At 40.9% G+C, this 22,345-nt stretch overlaps 1 protein-coding gene across 9 annotated transcripts in view; it reads left to right on the forward strand.

The window, feature by feature from the left end:
- PLCH1 (phospholipase C eta 1) overlaps positions 1 to 22,345 on the forward strand; it is a 209,147-nt gene that overhangs the window by 76,374 nt on the left and 110,428 nt on the right. The window contains exon 1 of one of the 9 annotated variants that reach the window (XM_034664171.1): positions 18,528 to 19,352. The exons of the other annotated variants lie outside the window; for them this stretch is intronic. Within the exon in view, the coding sequence (XP_034520062.1) occupies positions 19,343 to 19,352 (10 nt within the window). The 5' untranslated portion in view covers positions 18,528 to 19,342. Of the gene's footprint in view, positions 1 to 18,527; positions 19,353 to 22,345 lie in introns of those variants that run through there. 9 annotated transcript variants of the gene reach the window in all.

Consider the following 22,345-nt stretch of genomic DNA (forward strand, 5'->3'; position numbering starts at 1 on the left):
TTTCTTGCTGTACTTTTGGTATCCTGTCCAAAAATATCATTCTGAAGTCCAGTGTCATGGAGTCTTATCTCTATACTTTTTTTCTAGGAGTTTATGATCTCAGTTCTCATGTTTAAGTCTTTAATCCTTTTTGAATTAATTTTTGTGAGTGGTGTAAGACAGAGATCCAATATCATTCTTCCGCATGTGGTTATTCATTTTTTCACTATTTATTGAAGAGACTCCCCTTTCCCCATTGAGTAATCTTGACTCCCTTCTCTAATATTAGTTGACTGTATATGCAATGGTTTATTTCTGGATTCTCAATTCTGTTTCATTGGTCTATGTGTCTATTTATTTGACAGTACCATATTGTTTTGATTACTATAGCTTTGTAGAGTAGTTTGAAATCAGGATGTGTGATTCCTCCAGCTTTGTTTTTTCTTTCTCAGTATCATTTTGGCAATTTGTGGTCTTTCCTGCAGCCATATGAATTTTAGGATTGGTTTTTCTTTTCTTTCTTTCTTTCTTTCTTTCTTTCTTTCTTTTTTTTTTTATACTTATTTTTTTTTATTATACTTATTTCTTAAGTATAATCTCTATACCCAACATGGGGCTTGAACTTAAAACCCCAAGATCAAAAATCACATGCTCCACCAAGTGAGCAAGCCAAGCACACCAGGGTGTTTGTTGTTGTTGTTTTTGGTGAAAAATGGCATGCATTGGATCTATAGTATGAACATGTTAACGATATTAATTTGTCCAATCCATGAACATGGGGTATCTTTCCATTCATTTGTGCTGCTTTCTTTCATCAGTCTTATAATTTTCAGTGTACAGATCTTTTACCTCCTTGGTTAAATTTATTCCTAAGTATTTTACTGCTTTTGATGCAATCATTAATGGGATTTAAAAAAAATCTTAAGATGTTGCATTGTTAATGTATAGAAATGCAACTAATTTCTGTATGTTGATTTTATACCCTGCAACTTTACTGAATTTGTTGAGTAGTTCTAATAGTTTTTGGTAGAGTCTTCAGATTTTCTTTATATAAGATCATATCATCTGCAAAAATTCCCCACAATTTTATTTCTTCCTTTCTGCTTTGGATGTCTTTTATTTCTTTTTCTTGCCTGATTGCTCTAGGACTTTCAGCACTATGTTGAATAGGAGTGGTGAAAGTGGGCACTCTTGTCTTATTTGCAATCTTAGAGGAAAAGCTTTCAACTTTTCACCATGGGGTATGATGTTGGTTGTGGGTTTGTCATATCTGACCTTTATTATGTTATATTCCTTGTATACTCAACTTATTGAGTGTTTTTATCATGAAAGAATGTTGTATTTTGCCAAATGCTTTTTCTGCATCTATTGAGATGATTTTATCTTTCATTCTATTAATGTGGTATGTTAAATTCATTGATTTGTGTATGTTGAATCATCCTTACATCCCAGGGATAAATCCCACTTGATCATTGTGTATGATTCCCTTAACATACGTTGAATTCTGTTACTAATAATTCATTGAGAATTTTTGCCTCTGTGTTCCTCAGGAATATTGGCCTGTAGTTTTTTTGTAGCATCCTTTTCTAGCTTTTGTGTCAGGGTAATGCTGGCCTTGTAAAATGAGTTTGGGAGGGTTCCCTGAAAAGGACTTTCTGACCTTCCCCTGAAGTAGGTCATAAAACTCTAATGTGAGAAGTGTCCATATAACCAGAGGACATCAGCATTTTTATCTCTGAAAATGAAGGGACACAGAGAGGAATCTGAGCAAACAGGCATTGCTAAGTTTCCCACAGTTGACTACACTTACCTCATACTCTTTGTCCTACAGTATCTTTCCATGAGTTTCTACTTTTCATCAAATCTAGCATAAAATCTCTCATGTTTAACTGTTTCTTTGGATCCTCACTTCCTTATGAAGGCTCCCATATTATATAAAACTTATATTAAATAAATCTGTATGTTTCTCCTGTTGATCTGTCTTTTGTTATAGGGGTCACAGTTGAGAACTTACTAGGGTAGGGGAAAAAGATACCCAAAGTCTTGAAATCTACTGTTTCATATATCTTGTTTGTTTATTTTTTATCTTTTTTTTAAAAAAGATTTTATTTATTTATTTGACAGAGAGAGACAGCAAGAGAGGGAACACAAACAAGGGGAGGGTGAGAGGGAGAAGCAGGCTTCCTGTCGAGCATGGAGCCTGATGCAGGGCTTGATCCCAAGACCCTGGGGTCATGATCTGAGCCGAAGGCAGATGCTTAACGGCTGAGCCACCCAGGTGCCCCATATTTTTTTTTTTATCTTTTTTAAAAAAGATTTTATTTATTTTGAGAGAGAGAGAACACAAGCAGGGAGAAGGAGCAGAGGGTGAGGGAGAAGCAGACTCCCCTCTGAGCAGAGAGCCTGGCTTGGGACTCTGGGATCATGATCTGAGCCAAAGGCAGATGCTTAACAGACTGAGGCACCCAGGCACCCCTGTTTGTTTATTTATTTGGTGTTTTACTCTATTTTGGTGAAAAGCAGAAATTTCTTTTCTGAACTATGCTTGCATGTTTATTCTTTTTTACTGAAGGATCAACTTATCTAGCTGTAGATCCATTAAATTTGTGTTTGTTTTTGTTTCTGGGATTTTCTTTCCCATTATATCTTCTAACTAGTTACTGTATGATTATAGGAAAGCCATTTAATTTTGCATGTTAATTTTATACTTTCTGACTTATTAAATTCTTTTAATTTTTATTTTTGATTATTGAGTTTTATAGATATGCTGCTGCATAATCTACAAATAGACACAGTTTTATTTCCCTTCAATTGTCATGCCTTTGGTTTTTGCTTGTCTGATTGCATTGGCTAATATCTCCTCTACTACAATGTTATATAGAGATAATGGACATCCTTGCCTCATTCCAAACCTTAACTGAATGATTCCAGTGTTTCCCTGTTAAATAAGATTTTAGCTTTGTGACTGAGGGATACACACACAAACAACACACATGGAAATATCCACTAATCTCTTTTTTATTGAGTTTTTTTTTTAATTAAAAAAAATTTTTTTAGAAGATTTTATTTATTCACTTGAGAGAGAAAGAGCGTGAGAGAGATCACGAGCAGGGGGGTGGGGTAGATGGAGAAGCAGGCTCCCCCCTGAGCAGAGAGTCCCACGTGAGACTCCATCCCAGGACCCTGGGATCATGACCTGAGCCAAAGGCAGATGCTTTATTGACTGAGCCACCCAGGCGCCCTTATTGAGTGGTTTTTTAAAAAAGAAAATCAGGAATGGTGTTCTTTGAATGCCCTGAAGTCCATTCCATAAGTGAGGTTTGTCTGTAGTTATTTTTTGGGCAATCTTTTATGATATTAAGTTAGGCATCAGGGGGCACCTGGGTGGCACAGCAGTTAAATGTCTGCCTTCGGCTCAGGGCGTGATCCCGGCATTGTGGGATCGAGCCCCACATCAGGTTCCTCTGCTATGAGCCTGCTTCTTTCCTCTCCCACTCCCCCTGCTTGTGTTCCCTCTCTCGCTGGCTGTCTCTATCTGTCGAATAAATAAAAAAAATCTTAAAAAAAAAAAGTTAGGTATCANGCTTGTGTTCCCTCTCTCGCTGGCTGTCTCTATCTCTGTCGAATAAATAAAAAAAATCTTAAAAAAAAAAAGTTAGGTATTGGTATTATATCTGCTTCATAAAGCAAATTTGGTAACAGCTTATGATTCTTTTTCTGTGTTCTGGAATAATTAGGCAGCATAGAGATTATAAATTATTTAAAGGTTTGGTAGAATTTCTCTCATAAAACCACAGGTCTGGTACTTCTTTTTGGGAGTAATTTTTATTTGGGAAGAACAGTTTTCTCTATTCTTTGAAAATTGATGTTTGAGTTTTTATCTGTATTGGAGTCAAATTGGGGAAAGTGCATCTTTTTTGGAAAGTATTCCTTTTCTCTAGGTTTTCAAATTTATTTGCTTAGAGTTAGTGAAAGATTATCTTTTGGTATTGTAAGCATATCTCCTGTTTCAATATTCTTTCCCCTTTGTCATTTTCTTATTTTACCTGTGCTTTCTCATATTTTATCTTGAGCATATTTGCTAGTAGGTTTTTTGGGACTATTTCCTTGACTTTTTTTTCCCTCAAAGAATCTGCGCTTCAAAGTTTATTTAGGGGATGCTNAACGGGCACCGGGGTGGCTCAGTTGGTTAAGCGTCTGCCTTTGGCTCAGGTCATGATCTCAGGGTCCTGGGATCGAGCCCTGCTTCGGGCTCCCTGCTCAGTGGGGAGTCTGCTTCTCCCTCTCCCTGTGCCACTCCCCCTGCTTGTGCTTTCTCTTTTTCTCTTTCTCAAATGAATAAATAAAAAATCTTTTAAAAAATAAAGTTTATTTAGTAATCTTACTCTTTTTTGTAAAAAACTCTTTGTTTCCTTTGGTTTACTAGCCTTTTCGAAGGTACTTTTTCTTCCCAGAAGAGATTTTTGTTTGTTTCCACCACTTACTTCTAGGATCCCACTGTCCCCTTCTTTTTTCCACGTGGTTGATGTCCAATTCCAAGGTTGGCTATGTTGGGTTGTAGTATTTATTTTATCACTTATATGTAAATTGAAACTCACAGTAGTATCTGACTCCTAGTTATTCTCTGGGTGTGGGTTATGGATGTATGGACAGATGTGGATTCAGGTTGTTTCTATTATCTGCAAGGATGCTGAAAGATTAATTCAATAAAAGATCAATAAAATAAAAAGGTACAACTGAGAAATATTGATGAAAGGGGAATATTTTAGATAGAAAGATCTAAGAAGACCTTTATAAGAGGTGGCATTTGAGTAGAGGCCTGAATAAAGTGAGAAAGTGAACCATATAACAGTTAACAGAAGAGTGTTCCAGGAAGAGGATACAGTAACTGCAAAGGCCCTGTGGCAGGGTAAAGAAGGAACGGCAAGGAGGCCAGGGCAGTGGAAGTAAAGTCAATGATAGAAAAANGCAGACTCCCCTCTGAGCAGAGAGCCTGGCTTGGGACTCTGGGATCATGATCTGAGCCAAAGGCAGATGCTTAACAGACTGAGGCACCCAGGCATCCCTGTTTGTTTATTTATTTGGTGTTTTACTCTATTTTGGTGAAAAGCAGAAATTTCTTTTCTGAACTATGCTTGCATGTTTATTCTTTTTTACTGAAGGATCAACTTATCTAGCGCTGTAAATCCATTAAATTTGTGTTTGTTTTTGTTTCTGGGATTTTCTTTCCCATTATATCTTCTAACTAGTTACTGTATGATTATAGGAAAGCCATTTAATTTTGCATGTTAATTTTATACTTTCTGACTTATTAAATTCTTTTAATTTTTATTTTTGATTATTGAGTTTTATAGATATGCTGCTGCATAATCTACAAATAGACACAGTTTTATTTCCCTTCAATTGTCATGCCTTTGGTTTTTGCTTGTCTGATTGCATTGGCTAATATCTCCTCTACTACAATGTTATATAGAGATAATGGACATCCTTGCCTCATTCCAAACCTTAACTGAATGATTCCAGTGTTTCCCTGTTAAATAAGATTTTAGCTTTGTGACTGAGGGATACACACACAAACAACACACATGGAAATATCCACTAATCTCTTTTTTATTGAGTTTTTTTTTTAATTAAAAAAAATTTTTTTAGAAGATTTTATTTATTCACTTGAGAGAGAAAGAGCGTGAGAGAGATCACGAGCAGGGGGGTGGGGTAGATGGAGAAGCAGGCTCCCCCCTGAGCAGAGTCCCACGTGAGACTCCATCCCAGGACCCTGGGATCATGACCTGAGCCAAAGGCAGATGCTTTATTGACTGAGCCACCCAGGCGCCCTTATTGAGTGGTTTTTTAAAAAAGAAAATCAGGAATGGTGTTCTTTGAATGCCCTGAAGTCCATTCCATAAGTGAGGTTTGTCTGTAGTTATTTTTTGGGCAATCTTTTATGATATTAAGTTAGGCATCAGGGGGCACCTGGGTGGCACAGCAGTTAAATGTCTGCCTTCGGCTCAGGGCGTGATCCCGGCATTGTGGGATCGAGCCCCACATCAGGTTCCTCTGCTATGAGCCTGCTTCTTCCTCTCCCTCCCCCTGCTTGTGTTCCCTCTCTCGCTGGCTGTCTCTATCTCTGTCGAATAAATAAAAAAAATCTTAAAAAAAAAAAGTTAGGTATTGGTATTATATCTGCTTCATAAAGCAAATTTGGTAACAGCTTATGATTCTTTTTCTGTGTTCTGGAATAATTAGGCAGCATAGAGATTATAAATTATTTAAAGGTTTGGTAGAATTTCTCTCATAAAACCACAGGTCTGGTACTTCTTTTTGGGAGTAATTTTTATTTGGGAAGAACAGTTTTCTCTATTCTTTGAAAATTGATGTTTGAGTTTTTATCTGTATTGGAGTCAAATTGGGGAAAGTGCATCTTTTTTGGAAAGTATTCCTTTTCTCTAGGTTTTCAAATTTATTTGCTTAGAGTTAGTGAAAGATTATCTTTTGGTATTGTAAGCATATCTCCTGTTTCAATATTCTTTCCCCTTTGTCATTTTCTTATTTTACCTGTGCTTTCTCATATTTTATCTTGAGCATATTTGCTAGTAGGTTTTTTGGGACTATTTCCTTGACTTTTTTTTCCCTCAAAGAATCTGCGCTTCAAAGTTTATTTAGGGGATGCTTGGGTGGCTCAGTTGGTTAAGCGTCTGCCTTTGGCTCAGGTCATGATCTCAGGGTCCTGGGATCGAGCCCTGCTTCGGGCTCCCTGCTCAGTGGGGAGTCTGCTTCTCCCTCTCCCTGTGCCACTCCCCCTGCTTGTGCTTTCTCTTTTTCTCTTTCTCAAATGAATAAATAAAAAATCTTTTAAAAAATAAAGTTTATTTAGTAATCTTACTCTTTTTTGTAAAAAACTCTTTGTTTCCTTTGGTTTACTAGCCTTTTCGAAGGTACTTTTTCTTCCCAGAAGAGATTTTTGTTTGTTTCCACCACTTACTTCTAGGATCCCACTGTCCCCTTCTTTTTTCCACGTGGTTGATGTCCAATTCCAAGGTTGGCTATGTTGGGTTGTAGTATTTATTTTATCACTTATATGTAAATTGAAACTCACAGTAGTATCTGACTCCTAGTTATTCTCTGGGTGTGGGTTATGGATGTATGGACAGATGTGGATTCAGGTTGTTTCTATTATCTGCAAGGTTGCTGAAAGATTAATTCAATAAAAGATCAATAAAATAAAAAGGTACAACTGAGAAATATTGACGAAAGGGGAATATTTTAGATAGAAAGATCTAAGAAGACCTTTATAAGAGGTGGCATTTGAGTAGAGGCCTGAATAAAGTAAGAAAGTGAACCATATAACAGTTAACAGAAGAGTGTTCCAGGAAGAGGATACAGTAACTGCAAAGGCCCTGTGGCAGGGTAAAGAAGGAACGGCAAGGAGGCCAGGGCAGTGGAAGTAAAGTCAATGATAGAAAAAATAGTAGTGTATGGAGTCAGAGAAGTAGCCAGTGGTCAGACCATGGGATTTCAATTTTTTTCTTTTTGAAAAATTCATTTATTTACTTAGAGAGAGCGAGAGAGCACAAGGTAGGGGCAGAGTTGGTAGTCTAGTGGAGAGTTTCGAGTGGAGATTTTTTAGAAATGATACAATTAATGGTAATGTATAATTAGAGTCTAGGTGGGACCATTGAAATGGGAGGCTGTGGTGGGTGGGTAGCAAGATCACAGGAAGTGAGGAGGTCTAGGAACAAAAATGCCAACGTGTTGGGTGTATCCTCCAATATGAAGTCAATCTCACCAGGAATGATGGCAGGAGTAGAAGTGGAGGCTGGTGCAGAAGTCAAGGGGGTGAGACAGAGCCCCTGAGGGGCGGTTCACAAGTGCAGGAGGCCAGGTAGCAGGTGGGAGAGGCACAGGTGCATGCTTTGTTTTTAGGTGAGGGCTGTTGGTGGCGTGGTGGAGGAACAGTCTGAAAGCAGCAGCGAGGAGGACAGGTGAATGAGATGAAAGGACTTACAGATCTCCCTGCTTAGAATAAGCATTCTATAAGTGGTAGCTGATACTTAGTGCTAAGTGTTTGAGGAATAAATGATTTTGAAAATGTAAAGCTGTGTTCAAAGTGGGCTCAGAAAATGTGAGTGTGTTCAACAGGGTCCCAAACAAAAACCAACTCCCTTACTAACCTGAAGGGGGAGTCTGGCCTCCTGTATCTGAACGTGGATTTGTCCTGCTGACTTGAGAGGACGCTGGTGGATACTAACCTTAGTCTAGCCATCTCTGCAGTGCTGGTTTCTCTGTGCGCATTAGATAAATGACGCAGTGAAAATGCAGATTATTAGCAATCTATGAAAATGATCAGATGTAAGAAGTTTAACGTGGTGCTTTTTAGTTTAAATGTGATAGCTGTTTGAGGGATCTAGCAGCATGAGTGATTAAAGTTAACTGGCTCCCCATTGCCCAAAGTCTCCTGGAAGGCTTTGAAAAATGAGAGTTAGGGTTAGATGTAAAGTCAAATAAACGCTAACATCTAACTCGGACTTTGCCCTGACCTCCTGTTCGTTTAGAATGATTTGATCATTATGTTCACTGAGAAAGTCAAATTAATAAGCTTGTTCTGCATGGTTAACTGCATGGGTCCAAAGGCGCTGAGGCATAACTTATATATTTTTAGAGATTCCTGGAGGGAGGAAAGCCTAGGAAGTTAGGACTTGAAACATGGAGACAAGAGATATTCATGTTTGCTTCTAGTTTATCCTAGGGAATATTGATCATTTCCAAGGACTAATTTAGCAGTAGCACATCTGAGAAGATAATTGGAGCATTTAATCTGCCTGTCAGCAAAAGTGAAAGAAGCAGGGATTTCTTTTATTAATGTTTTGTGTGAGATCAGCTGGTAAGGTAATTTCATATGGAAACAGAGAGCGATCTAGAAATAAGGTGAGTAAGAATGGATTATGTTTACTCAATGTTTAGTTTACTTGCTGAAGGACATTAAGCTCCAGATGTTTTTCCATATTAAAATATTTTTATTAGTTTGAGAAATTATAATATTAATATGTGGTTATCACTGGGAATGTTAACACCGAAGTATATGGTGTAAAATGTAAAAGTCCTCTTTCAGACTCTCCTGCTTGCTGTTCCACACTTCGTAGGTATTCATGACCGTTGGTGTATCTTTCCTAACGTTTACCCTATGCACATGCAAACATACTCTTAACAATAAAAATCTATCTTATTATACATTCTGTTCAGTTAATTGGTTTTGATTTATTTTTTTCTCTTTTGCTGTCTATACACACACATTCGTATATGTATTCATATTGTTATTTACCCGTCTGCCCCATTCTTTTTAACAACCGTATTTTCTTTCTTTCTTTCTTTCTTTCTTTCTTTCTTTCTTTCTTTCTTTCTTTCTTTCTTTCTTTTTTAAAGAGATAGCACATGTGCACACACTCTAGTGGGGTGAGGAGGAGCAGAGGGGGAGGGAGAGAGAATTTTAAGCAGGTTCCACGCCTGGCACAGAGCCTATCACTGGGCTTGATCTTACCACCCTGAGATTGGGACCTGAGCCAAAATCAAGAGTCAGGTGCTTAACCGACTGAGCCACCCAGACGCCCCCCAACTGTATTTTCAATATTATGGTTATACCATATTTTAAGAAACTAGATTTCTATTGACAGTTGTTTGTTTTTTGCTCTTACGAATCATGTTGTAACAGATAATCGTTTACATTTGCCTTTTTACCCTTGTGCAGTGTAGAGGTGCCGAGAATCGAAGCTGTAGGCTGGAAGAATAGGAAAATTTTGATGTGGTTAAAGCTCTCCAGTGGATGATTACGCCTGTCAACCCACACTCTAGCTAACACTGGATGACACCAGCCTTTTAAATCCAGTCAACAATAGAATACCAAAAAACCCCAAAACAAAACAATAGAATGCCATTCTATTGTTTTAATCTGCATGTCTTGAATCCTTAGCATTGTTGAACATCTTCTCATGCTAGTAGAATTTTCTCTTCTCCATATTGTCTAAGTTCTGTAACCATTTTTACATCAGTTTCTTATTTTCTTATTGATTTGTAAGAGCTCACTGAGTCTGAGACAAATGCATTGTCTGTCACATGTACAGCAAATATATGTATCCATTTTCAGTTTCTGATTTTGTTTATAGTGTGTTTTGTCATTTCTTTTGCAGCTTATTTATTATTATTATTATTTTTTTTTTTCTGAGAGGGAGAGAGAGTACAAGTGGGGGTGGGGTGGAGCAGAGGGAGAGGGAGAAAGAATATTAAGCAGGTTCCACGCCCAGTGCAGAGGCCTACACTGGGCTCATCTCAGGACGCTGAGATCATGACCTGAGCCGAGATCATGACCTGAGCCGAAATCAAGAGTTGATCGCTCACCTGACTGAACCACCCAGGCGCCCCTCTTTTGCAGTTTAAACATTTATTTATTTATTTATTTGAGAGAGAGAAAATGTGTGAGAGTGTGCACGTGTCATGGGGAGGGGTAAAGGGAGAGAATCTCCAGACAGACTCCCCACTGAGTAGGGAGCCCGACTTTGGAGTTTGATCCCTTGACCCATGAGCTCACTGAGCTGAGCTGAACCAAGAGCTGGCTGCCCAGTGGACTGAGCTGTCCAGCCCCTTCCCCCCACACTTTTGCAGTTTAAAAGAAATATTGCAGTTTGGTGACCTAAGGCTAATTTCAAGTTTCTAAATAGTATTTGGTTTGAGAGGGCTGTAGGCCCCTGCCCACAGCAGTCCCCCTGCCTGGTGTGCTGTGGTTATCTCCTCCCGCAGGCTCTCCAAGAGGACAGGAGCCCACTGAGTGCTTGTTTGTGGCACTATTCGATTATTTTGTCACTTACAGGCCATGTGTTTTAGTGGCAAGAGTATGGATTTAGATTTAGAAGTTCTTGGGTTTTATTTGTTGTTTGTTTCTTTCTTTCCCTGCTGTATACTAATTGTGTGATTTTTGGTGAGTTTCACTTTTGAAGCAAGGATTATACCTGTCATGTCTCACAGGACTATTGTGATAGTCACAGGATATAATGAAAGCAAAGTGACATAAGCTATAAAGGGTGCTATATGTATTTTTATTATGTGACAGGTCTTTGAGGAAGACCACAGGAAGTTGTAAAAGTGTGACAGTCTTTCCTCATGCCTCCCTATGCCCTAGGTCACACATTCTACGTCTTATTAATTCTACTTTTAAACTCATTTTTCTTTTTTTTTTTTTTTAAGATTTTATTTATTTATTTGACAGAGAGACAGCCAGCGAGAGAGGGAACACAAGCAGGGGGGAGTGGGAGAGGAAGAAGCAGGCTCCTAGCAGAGGAGCCTGATGTGGGGCTCGATCCCATAATGCCGGGATCACGCCCTGAGCCGAAGGCAGACGCTTAACGACTGAGCCACCCAGGCGCCCCTACTCATTTGTTTTCTAATTTATTGTTAAATGAATGAATACTAAGAGAAATTTTTTTTCTTTTAAGTAGGCTCCACACCCAATGTGGGGTTTGAGCTCACAACCCTGAGATCAAGAGTCACACACTCTACTGACTGAGCCAGCCAGGTGGCCCCTAATTCTACTTCTTAATAGACTGTGGAATTCTTCTCTGTCCTTCCATTCCTACTATAATCACCCTAATCCAAATCAGAGCTGGATTAAAGATGATTCAGCTTGGTACCTGGCCAGGGTGCTGTATGATAAGGGGGTGCTGAAATGACCAGAAATGTGAGATGGAGAAAATTGGTTGGAAGTTACTAGGGGGGAGAGAAGTGAGACCCTGTCTCTCCCCATCCCCCGGTAGGGTTGCTCTGAACTGTAGCATAGGGTGTGCACTGTACAAGCAGCACACCATATGGGATGATCCTGCTGAAGGATATGCCCTTGTCAGATGGCCTCTAGGTCTGCTTGGAAGGAGGACAAGGTCTACTGAGTGCCATGGTTTGTTCTGTTGATCAGGGTATTTGGATAGATGAGCCCATATATCTCAGTTCTGCCCTCGTCTAAGTCTGTCCTGGTGCACATTTGTTTCTCCAGTTGTCCCCTCAGCCACGCTCTTGTCCTCCCAAACTGTTCAAGCCACAGCCAGGCTGATCGGTAGAAAAGGTCAGCCTCATCACGTCATCTCCCTGCTTGAAAACCTTCAGTGGATTTCTGTAGTTCTTAGGAAGAAAACCCAAATCCTTAGCGCGGCCTAAGAGGCCCCATGAGGTGGGTCCTCTTTCCCCTCCCACCACACTGTCACAGCGCGCCTGTGCAGGTCATCCCTTGTGATGGCCTGCTCCTGCCCGGCTTTTCCCTTGCTCACTGCTGTTCGGCCTGCGCTCAGACTGAAAGCTGCCTCCACAGAGAGACCTTCCCTGACGCCCCAGGCTGTCAGGTCCTCTGCCAGTTGCTTTCTCTTTATAGCTTGCTCTTTTTGTAGCATTTAGGACAAATAGTATGAACCACTTTATTGTCCAATTTGGTGTGTCTTGTCACTCACTCTTGCTTAATGAGGACAGGCATTCTGTCTGTTGTGTTCATTATTGTATCCTTAGCACCTAGAAATACATCTTGTACACACTAGACACCCAGAATTGATTTGCTGCAAGATACATCAATAATTGTGGCGATTTGGGAAGTTTAACTGGGACCAGGCTTTTGTCCTGCGGGAAGCTGGGCATTTGTCAGGCAAGTGGGGCCTTTGCAAAGGAGGAGTCTCCTTTGGCTGAGAAGGACATCATGACGGAGGCCTGTAAACATACCTGGGCTATGAATGGTCCCACCGACCCTAATGGTGCCTTTTTAATGACTTCTTATCTCCTTCAAGGCCACCTGGACACCGGCATCTTATGGAGATGGTTCTTCCTCCAGTTTTGTCTCTTTGTGTTTAATCTGACTTGATGAATGGGAAAGGGGCGAAGCTGGGTGTCAGGAAATCCCCACCACCATCCTTGCTCCCTGGGCTTGGGGAAGAATTTAAAGTCCTGAACTATGACCCTACCTATGGCTATGCTACTCCTTTGCTAGGAGATTTTGCAATTCTGCCACTAATGCAATTAGGCTTGTTCTCTCATTTGATCCAACAAATTTTCAAGCAGTCTCAGCTTTCAGTTTGAAAGCCTGCGCCATTTCCTCTTTTATTGCCTTGCAGTAAACTCGGCAGGTTGAAGACACAAATTGCTCTTTCCCAGAACCCTGCCAGAATTTCTCTGCTGCGCATAATGAAGACAGTCAATACTAGGGAAATGGAAGAGAGCGAGTTAAGTGCCCAGAATGTAAGACTCGAACTTTGCCGTAGGCTCAGAAATTCTTAGAGCTGGGTTAGATGTTCCATAGGTGCTTAACACTACTTGTTGAGTGGATCGAAGAACTCAGCTTTACTGCGTCTTCTCTTCACACAGTCATTTCTTTTTCTCTTATTTCAGGAGTTAAAATTTTTTTTTTAATTTCTAGTTTATTTTTTATAGACATTTGAAGTTTCTGGTGAGGGTGCAGGTTAACTGTGTTTGCTAGTATCAGTTAAAACCTTTTCCACGTCAAAGACCATGTGGGCGTTGCTTTACCAGGTATTGTTTCTTAAAGCTCTTTGTACATCTTTTTTCTTTTTCTTTCTTTTTTTTTTTTTAAAGATTTATTTATTTATTTATTTGACAGACAGAGACAGCCAGCGAGAGAGGGAACACAAGCAGGGGGAGTGGGAGAGGAAGAAGCAGGCGCTTAGCGGAGGAGCCTGATGTGGGGCTCGATCCCATAATGCCGGGATCATGCCCTGAGCCGAAGGCACATGCTTAAGGACTGCACCACCCAGGCGCCCCTGTACATCTTTTTTCTTTCTGATCTCCTAAATTGGCTGCTTTGTTGATCTGCAAAGGAAATGCAATTTCCTGTTAATTGTGTCCTTTGAGCTGTCTAAAAGATTCTGCAAGTTTGGGAGAAAGAGGTTTAGGAAATGTGACTTGGCTTGATAGTGCTGTCCCCAGGAACATTTTTATTAAAGTACTTTTTTTTTAAAGATTTTATTTATTTATTTGACAGAGATAGAGACAGCCAGCGAGAGAGGGAACACAAGCAGGGGGAGTGGGAGAGGAAGAAGCAGGCTCATAGCGGAGAAGCCTGATGTGGGGCTCGATCCCATAACGCCAGGATCACGCCCTGAGCTGAAGGCAGACACTAAACCTTAACCGCTGTGCCACCCAGGCGCCCCTATTAAAGTACTTTTGAATGAAGCAGTCAAGCGTCTTTCATCCTGGGACTGTTAAAGTATATGTAGGGAGTTATTTAATTGTTAGGAGCACAAATGCTCGTGGTTCTGCTGGATGGGGGAGCACATTCATTTTCCTTATTGACTCTCAGGTTAAGAATACATGCATTTTTTATTAGCTAAGCATTTACATCCTCAGCCTGCTAAATAAGAAAGCAAATGGGGCTGGCGCTGCATGATACTGCATTTATACAAAATCATTTCACTGTCTGGGAGGAGAGCTGGAAATCAAGAATGAAGGTGATGGTTAATTTTGTACAGCTGCAGCGAGTCTTGGCTCTGTGTCGTGTTTGTTCTGGTGATGCATCCTATTTGTTAGATGTGAGTCACTAAGGCTAGTTCATATCCAGAGTTTGAAGAATCAGACTTCATGTGTCTATGACAGGAGTGTCAAAGGACTTATGGTTATATTTTATTTATTTTTTTAAAGATTTATTTAGTTATTTGAGAGAGACAGAGAGAGAAAGAGAGGAAGCGTGCATGCACTGTATTGGGGTAGGGGAAGGGGCAGAAGGAGAGGGAAAGAGAGAATCCCAAGCAGACTCCCCGCTGAGCACGGAGCCCTGGGATGGGGCGGGGTTGGGGGGGGAGGGTTGATCTCACGACCTGAGCTGAAATCTCGAGAGTCAGATGCTTAACTGACTGAGCCACTGAGGCGCCCCTAGGGTTATGTTTTAAAACCACCACAGGTGTGTATCGTAATGTCCCCTGTACTTACGTCATTGCTTCATTGAGCTATTTTATCCAAAGGCAGCCCAGCAAAATAAGACAGAGACGGTCAGAGGCATGGTGTGTTCACGGGCTCACATTTGCAGAGTTAGTGGCACCTCAAGGGCATGAGGTGAGTCAGGAGGCAGGTTGTGCAGGAAATGAGGGTGGCTGCTGAGGAGAGCTGCTCCAGGAAGGACCTGGTTTAGGTTCTGTACTTAGGCCTGTGTTTTCCAAATGGTGATGACCTTATCCCCTAGGTCATTTGAAGGAGTGTCAGGATAAAAAAGGGGCTATTCTTAGAAGTCCAGGTTTACTCAAGGATGTTTGGGAACTCTCATGAGGAAGTTGAAGAGATATAGTGTCTCATATTTTTAAAGGATAACACAAAATCTATAAAGGATTTGAGCACGGGATTCAGGAAGGTAGAGTTGCACACTGAAAGGTTTGCTGTTGTGGTCAGTACTAAGAAGGGGAGAGGGTGAGGTAGGTCTGTGGCGCTAGCTAGCATCTAGGATGTCATTTAAAAGGTTATGGAGAGAACTAGGGTAGGAGATAAAGGACTGAGTAGCGAGGGAGCAAGGGGCGGTATGCAGGAAGGCGAGGCCAGGCTGTGTAGTGTAGGAGAATAGAGAAGTCTGTAGTGACAATGCATCTAGCTTCAGCTACTGAGTGGTTGGTGATGCCACCCATTCACAAAACTGAAACCAGGCGGGGGACAATGTACAGGTGGGTGTGAAACATTTCTTTTTATTTGCTGTATTCACACACTTTCACATCTGGGGCCTTACTTACACTGGAGGGGCTGACTCTCCCAGGGCTGGCTAATTCCTACTGATAGTTAGCAACTCACCTGTTAGCGTACTTTTCATATACCAACCAACCAATTCCCACCCCAGTCACCTCCTTTATCAGTCTCTCGCACCTGGGTTACTATTCACCTGCCCTAATCACCCCAAGCCAAGTACCAGGTAGCTAGAAACAATCTCTAAGCCCCAGAGCCTGCTAAAATGATTCAAACTAGCCAACGTAAACCTGCTCGCTCTACTTTGCCTGTTCCTTCCTGTGGAAACCACACTAAAGGCCCTTCCTTGCCCTCATTTCACCCCCACCCACACCCAGCTCAGTCCCTCCGCCACCTGACTGAGCCCTGTGCTTCCCTGCGTGGCTTCCCTGCAGCACAGTGCCTCCCATGGGAGCTAGAGAGTATAGAAAACTTCTTCCTCCGTGACAGTCATTTCCATGTCTATGTCTTACATATGCAATAGGATTTAAAAACAAATCCTGGGTACACTTGAAACAGTGAGGCTGATGGAAAGTTTTATTTTACACTTGAAGTGTTAGGGTTCTGGGATATCTGGATGGAGATGCCTGGGAGCAATCAGACGCAAGGATTGGGACTTCAAGGGAAGATGTTTCAATAATTCCTTCCCATTCTGTCTCCTAGGGTTGCTGTGGAAAATAGGTGAGCTTATGTAGGAGAAGGGGCTATGAAAATTATGAAGTACTACTAAATACAAAGTAATCTTAGTATTTACCTTTACAGTCTAGGGCTATGTACTGTTGAAATAGCTGTACTTTACTGAGAGTATGTGAAAGGAATTTTGCTAAATCCCTTTGTTTTTGGAATCTCTATTCAGACAGAAACTTTTATAGGAGTTCCACTGGCTGAATGTCATTGCCACCACACTGGCTTGGGTTTGATTTTTAAAAGGGGAGACTGTCCTACCAACAGAAAAGGGTACTGTTAGGAAGTGACTATTTTTCTTTGCTATGATCCAGAGATAGTAACTGGAGGTATAAAATAAAAGTACGCTAACCATGGCAACATAAAATCAAGATTTGGATTTCCTTTCTTGGAAACTAACCTGTGTGATTTAAGGGAGAAGGATGGTGACATAAGGGAGAGAGCTGGCTTCCTTACAGGAAGCCTTGTAATTACAAGATGGCTGCTGTAGCTCCAGCCATCAAATCTACATTCAGGTAGTAGGAAGGGTCAAGAACAAAAGGGAACCTGTTAATTGAATCAGCCCCCTTTTAAAATACCTTTCATAGAAATCCACTCATGAACTTGTACATACATCGTATTGGTCGGAATTTAATCACATGACTATCCATATGTGCAAAGGAGGCTGGGAAATATTTTTAAGCTGGGCACATGGCCATGTGCTTGTATAAGCAATGAGCCGTGTCTGCCAGAGGTAAAAAAACAAAACCAAACCATCCCATGCTCTTTCGTATAGACTGACTGCTGATCACCATAAACCCATCTTTGTTATCAATAATGGGCTCTGCAAATGTGCATTTCTGATCGCATGGGCCATTTTTAGGAAAACACATAACAAAATAAAGCCAAAATGTATACTCCCCTGGATGAAATGATTTCTAGGGTCCCAGTGTTTGAGAACCATTTTACCTGGAGAATTTGTTTTCCTTATCCCATAGAAATTCAAATACTACGGATAAAGTTCTTGTATCTGAGAGCAGTTCTCCATGTGAATTCTCAGCCATTATCCAATCAAGTGCCTGACACCATCCAAATTGGACAAAGAATAGGTGTGCATTCTGTTCCCTAATTTGCAATTGGGTTAACTAATTATTGTGGAATTTTTTTATTTTATTTTTTTTTTAATGCTTGTTTGCCTAAAGCCTTATCTTCCTGAAACAGAAAATAGGATGTTTGGTCCTGGTTCTACATTGAGTTCTAATTCCCTGATTATTTAAAAATCCCAAACTTAAATTTAATGTCCAGAAAAGATGAGGCAAAAGGCAAAATTCTCTACTAGTTAGTATGGGAGATAGACTGTTATTTAGAATAAATTGTTAGATTAATCCCTAGGGATGAGGAGGGCTTTAGATCAGTGATTCCCAAAGCATATTCCCATTAAAGAAAACAAAATTTGGTGAGCTACCCTAAGGTTAGTTTGTTGAAATTTGTGTAATGGAGGTTCCCCCAACGTCCACTACACCAATTGGAGAAAAATTTAAGTTAATGGAAGGATATCCCCATGCTTTAAAAAAAAAAGAAAAAAAGCCTTTTTGGTGTCTGTTTTCACTTAAATATGGACCATTGACAAAGGAATGGGTAGCCAACAATATTAACATGGAAAACTCAAATAGTTGATCATACTTGGTTGCTTTCTTTGTTGATATTCTGACTGATTGCCTGCTTTGTAATGATGAGTAGTGTGTATGATGGAGTTAGGTCTGTGAGGACTCCTCAAAGAGCCTGGGTCGTGTCCCAGGAAGAACACTGTGCCCCGGTGTTGCTCTGCCCCCGCATCCCACCATACACTGAGAGTCTTCCAGCTTGAGGGTGCAGCTTCCTATGACCCTTAATGGGGAAATGCACTTCACCTCTGGGTGCCACAGGACTGTTCCTATATTAAAATGATATATAATAGAAGTCTTCAGGATGCCATTTATTTTTACCTTTGTCTTTTTAAAATTGGCTATTGGCGGAGAGTCTAGAAACTACACAACCCTGAGATCAAGAGTTGCGTGCTCTACCCGACTGAGCCAGCCAGGTGCCGCCCCCGCCGCCGCCACCACCAAGGCTTCTTTCAATAGAAGTGATGGTGCCCTTGCTGGTAAAGATGAAGTTTCACCTCAAAGCGGTAGATAAGTTGTAATGAACATGTTTTAGAAAGTACAGTCATGTTCCGGAATGCATCGATAAAGAGTTTATAACTCCTAAGCAAGCTATGCAAACAGGAAGTGAGTTAGACAACTTAGGGTGAAATCAATCAGCATAGAGAAGACATAGCTGCAGACTGTAGAAGGCTCAGGCCATTTTAGTTGGCGTCAAAGCCAGGCCCACCGAACAGACACCACGCATTTCCTCCTCCACGTGTCTCTGAAGCACGCTGAGCTGGCTGGAGACTGTCGCACGCCGGGAAAAGACTCCAGTGTCTCGTGAAGAGGTCACCGGCTGCGCCCGCTGCAAGCCAACAGGAGCTGGAGCGGACGGAAGAACGACCGATCTGTGGACCAAGGAGCTGCCCGCCTCATTGCCCTCGCTTGCTTACAGATACTGCCCCGCCTTGTTTGTTGGGAAAAAAAGAAAAGAAAGAAAAAAAAAAAAGAAAAGAAAAGAAAATCGTAGCAGAAAAGAAAAAGAAAAAGTGATGGTGGAGACGTCATGGAAGAGCCTGCGGTTCACCTAGACTGCATGTTTTCCTTCTGTCACTGTACTAAAGGGTGCAGTGATTTCAAATCCAGAGTCGCATCTGCGCCTTGGGAAGTAGTTCCGTGTGGTGCTGGAATCCGCCACCAGCACTTGCTGGCCCTGTGACCTTGGGGGAGTTACTTAGCTTATTTATGCCTCAAAATCCTCGGTGAATGCAGAGCGAATGATAGCATCTATTCATAGGGTGGTTTTGCTTATTAAACGACTCCAAGCAAGCCAAGCGCTGTGAATGGTGCATGGTGAGTACCTAGTAAGTGCTCAATAAATTTTAGCTATTTTTTTTTTTATTGTTAAAGCTTTTGCTGTTTTTGTAACTGGAAAAAATTACACTTGACCCGCTTTTTAGTATGCAACCCTTCAGCAGCTGGTGAGTCTTTGAATTAGTGGTTTTACTAAGATTTTTGGCTGATCTAAATAGGTTTAATTTCTGGCTTAGTATTTAATAACCTCTCTGCCAGAGAAGCAGTAGGTGTTTCTGAGGGTTTAATATGAATTTTCAATTAGCAGGATTCAGGTGCCCTAAGATTGAGTTTTGATGAGGATCTCCCCCTGCCTTCAAATTTTGACCACAAAATGGATCAAGCTTAATTAGGGAACATTTGGTTTATTATACAAGTTAGAAATATGAGGCAGTCTAACATTTATGACCATTCAAGTCTAAGATAAGTTCATAAAGGATCTATAGAAAGCACTGACTTGAGTTATTAAGATTTTTAATGAAAAAAAAGGTGGCCAGGGAAATAATCCTAAAAGGTGTTTGTTGTTATGGTTTATTTTTTTATTTTTTTTTAAATTTTATTTTTATTTATTTATGTGACAGAGATAGAGACAGCCAGAGAGAGAGGGAACACAAGCAGGGGGAGTGGGAGAGGAAGAAGCAGGCTCATAGCGGAGGAGCCTGATATGGGGCTCCATCCCACAACGCCATCCCACAACGCCCACAACGCCGAAGGCAGACGCTTAACCGCTGTGCCACCCAGGCGCCCCTGTCATGGTTTATTTTTTAGATTGAAAGTCAGTTTTGACAATGTATTCCAAGAACCGCACCTGCCACAGGTAGTTGTAGGAAGCAGAGTTCATTCTTACCGCAGTGCCATGATGGTCCCCGTGTCAGTACCTAACTTCTGCTCGACCTCTCTTTAGCCAGCTTAATACTCAGTTATATTTAGAAGCAGCGTAGAGAGCTGCAAATCTTAAGGGATTTAGAAAGAGTTTGTGAAATTAACAAAAGTATCTGGTACTAAGTGTTACCTTATGAATTCATTTGTTGAAATTTACTTTTAGAGGCTTAGGAAAGGATCTACCACATTCAGGGAGGAATGTTCGAGAGAGTGCTAGAAGAGCAGTAGAGTGATGCCGTCCCTGGGCGATTCTGAAATACAGCACTGTTAAATAATGGAAGCTCCCTGGTGACTTAATCTCTAGCCTTAATGGTTTAATTACATAATTGTGGAGCTTTTGGACTAACAGACTAGTAATTTATTGTACTAGGTGACAAAGAATGAGTTTTCATGTAATGTTTAGAGATCTCGCCTAAAACATGACCTTTTGAAGAGAAATAGCCCACCTGTTTAAATTATGCCAGCAAGCAACATCACACATTAGCAGCAGATCCTTCCCTGGGACCATGGGCCATTGGATTACCACAGATCCTCCTTATTGCACTCTTGGACCATTCCAACCCATTCTCTCTCTCAGCCAGAGAGTATCTGTAAAGATGAATTCATGGGTCCCTCTGCTTAAAGCCCCTCAGTGGCTCTTAGAGTCCTCAAAAGAAGTCCAGACTGTTACTGCAGCCTTTCTCTTCAATTCTTAACTTTATTCCACCCCCACCCCCCATTTTCTTATTCAGACATCTTGGATATTGAGTCAGCTCAAGGAACTCCGAGATGGCCAGGCTTCACAGGAGACTGGAGCTGGAGGCACAGGCAGTCCTTGGGCCCCAGCTCTGATTCCTGGGGCTCTCCCTGCCATCTGCCTCATTCTCTTTCTCTGCTTTGGCATGCTTGCAGATGGCCACCCCCAACCCCCCGGCCTAGATCTCTTTCCTGCAAGTGATCAGCTGAGATAGGGACTAGCTTCCCAGGCCCTATTGCATGTTACTAGGAAAGTGAATCTGATGGACTAGAGTAAAATGGGCTCCCTGGTACTCCACTGAGTCTGAGGGGTGGTCCCATGGCTGTGAAAGCAGGCTGTTATTTTGCTGGCTGGTAGTGTTCAAAGTGATCCCAGATAAAACCATTTCAGATATTCAACACTTGATCTCTCCCCACCCCTGCCAGTTACTCTTGGATATCTCAGATACCTTTAAATGGACTTGGGCTTTTGTCTTTGGTATCAAAAACTGCCGTGGCCAGGTGCATGGTTTGTTTATGAGAAGCATAAAGCAACCAAGAATTTACTTTTCCAATCATGTTGTATATCTTGTGAATTTTTTCATTTTCTCATCCATTTGTTTAACACACATTTATTATCTAGGTTATTTAAGGTGCTCTAGTATACAGATGCATGGGGTATGATCATATGTAGTTTAAGGTCTAGTTCATTTTTGGAGGAAACTAATGTTACATATTTAAACTGTATTTACTTGCTTGTCCAGGGTTGTAATCCTTTATTCATTAATATTTTTCCCCAGATCTTGTCCCAGTATTATGGTAGACAGTCAAATTCTTTCATCATTTGCTTGTACAGATGCTTCTGACTTATTTAGGAGTTTTTATTCATTCTAGTTATGTGTAGGAGAATACACATATTTGAAAAATAGAAATTTTCCTACTGCAACGTTGCATGACATTGAGTTTGACATTTTTTAAATAGCAGGAGATAGATTTTGTATAATCTGGGAAGCTGGAGGCTTTAAGATTATGAACACGGCAACTTGCCCAAATCATTTCTAGAGTTGGAGGTAGCTCAAAGTTCAAGTTTTGACAATAAACATGCACAGGCAAAGAGAAAAGTCAGAAAAACCATAGCCTAAGTTCAAAATGAAGTCACAGCTGGCTGCCCAGGAAAAGAGGGATGAGCTTTGAAGGCAAAGTCAGCCATTTTGCATGTCCAAAGTAGGGGTAGCAGAGTCTAAAACAAACGGAGTTTCGCCTTTCTCTTTAGTGAGGCTTCCATTTACCTCTTTGTGCGAACTGCTGCTGGTGGGGGTCTTGAGCATGGGGGAAGATTGAGCATTGTATTTTTAAAGTTCAGTAACGGGAACTGTTGAAGGGGTTGTCTCCTTAAA

The sequence above is a fragment of the Ailuropoda melanoleuca genome, chromosome 1 (genome assembly GCF_002007445.2).
Source record: "Ailuropoda melanoleuca isolate Jingjing chromosome 1, ASM200744v2, whole genome shotgun sequence".
NCBI classification, from domain to species: Eukaryota; Metazoa; Chordata; class Mammalia; order Carnivora; family Ursidae; genus Ailuropoda; species Ailuropoda melanoleuca.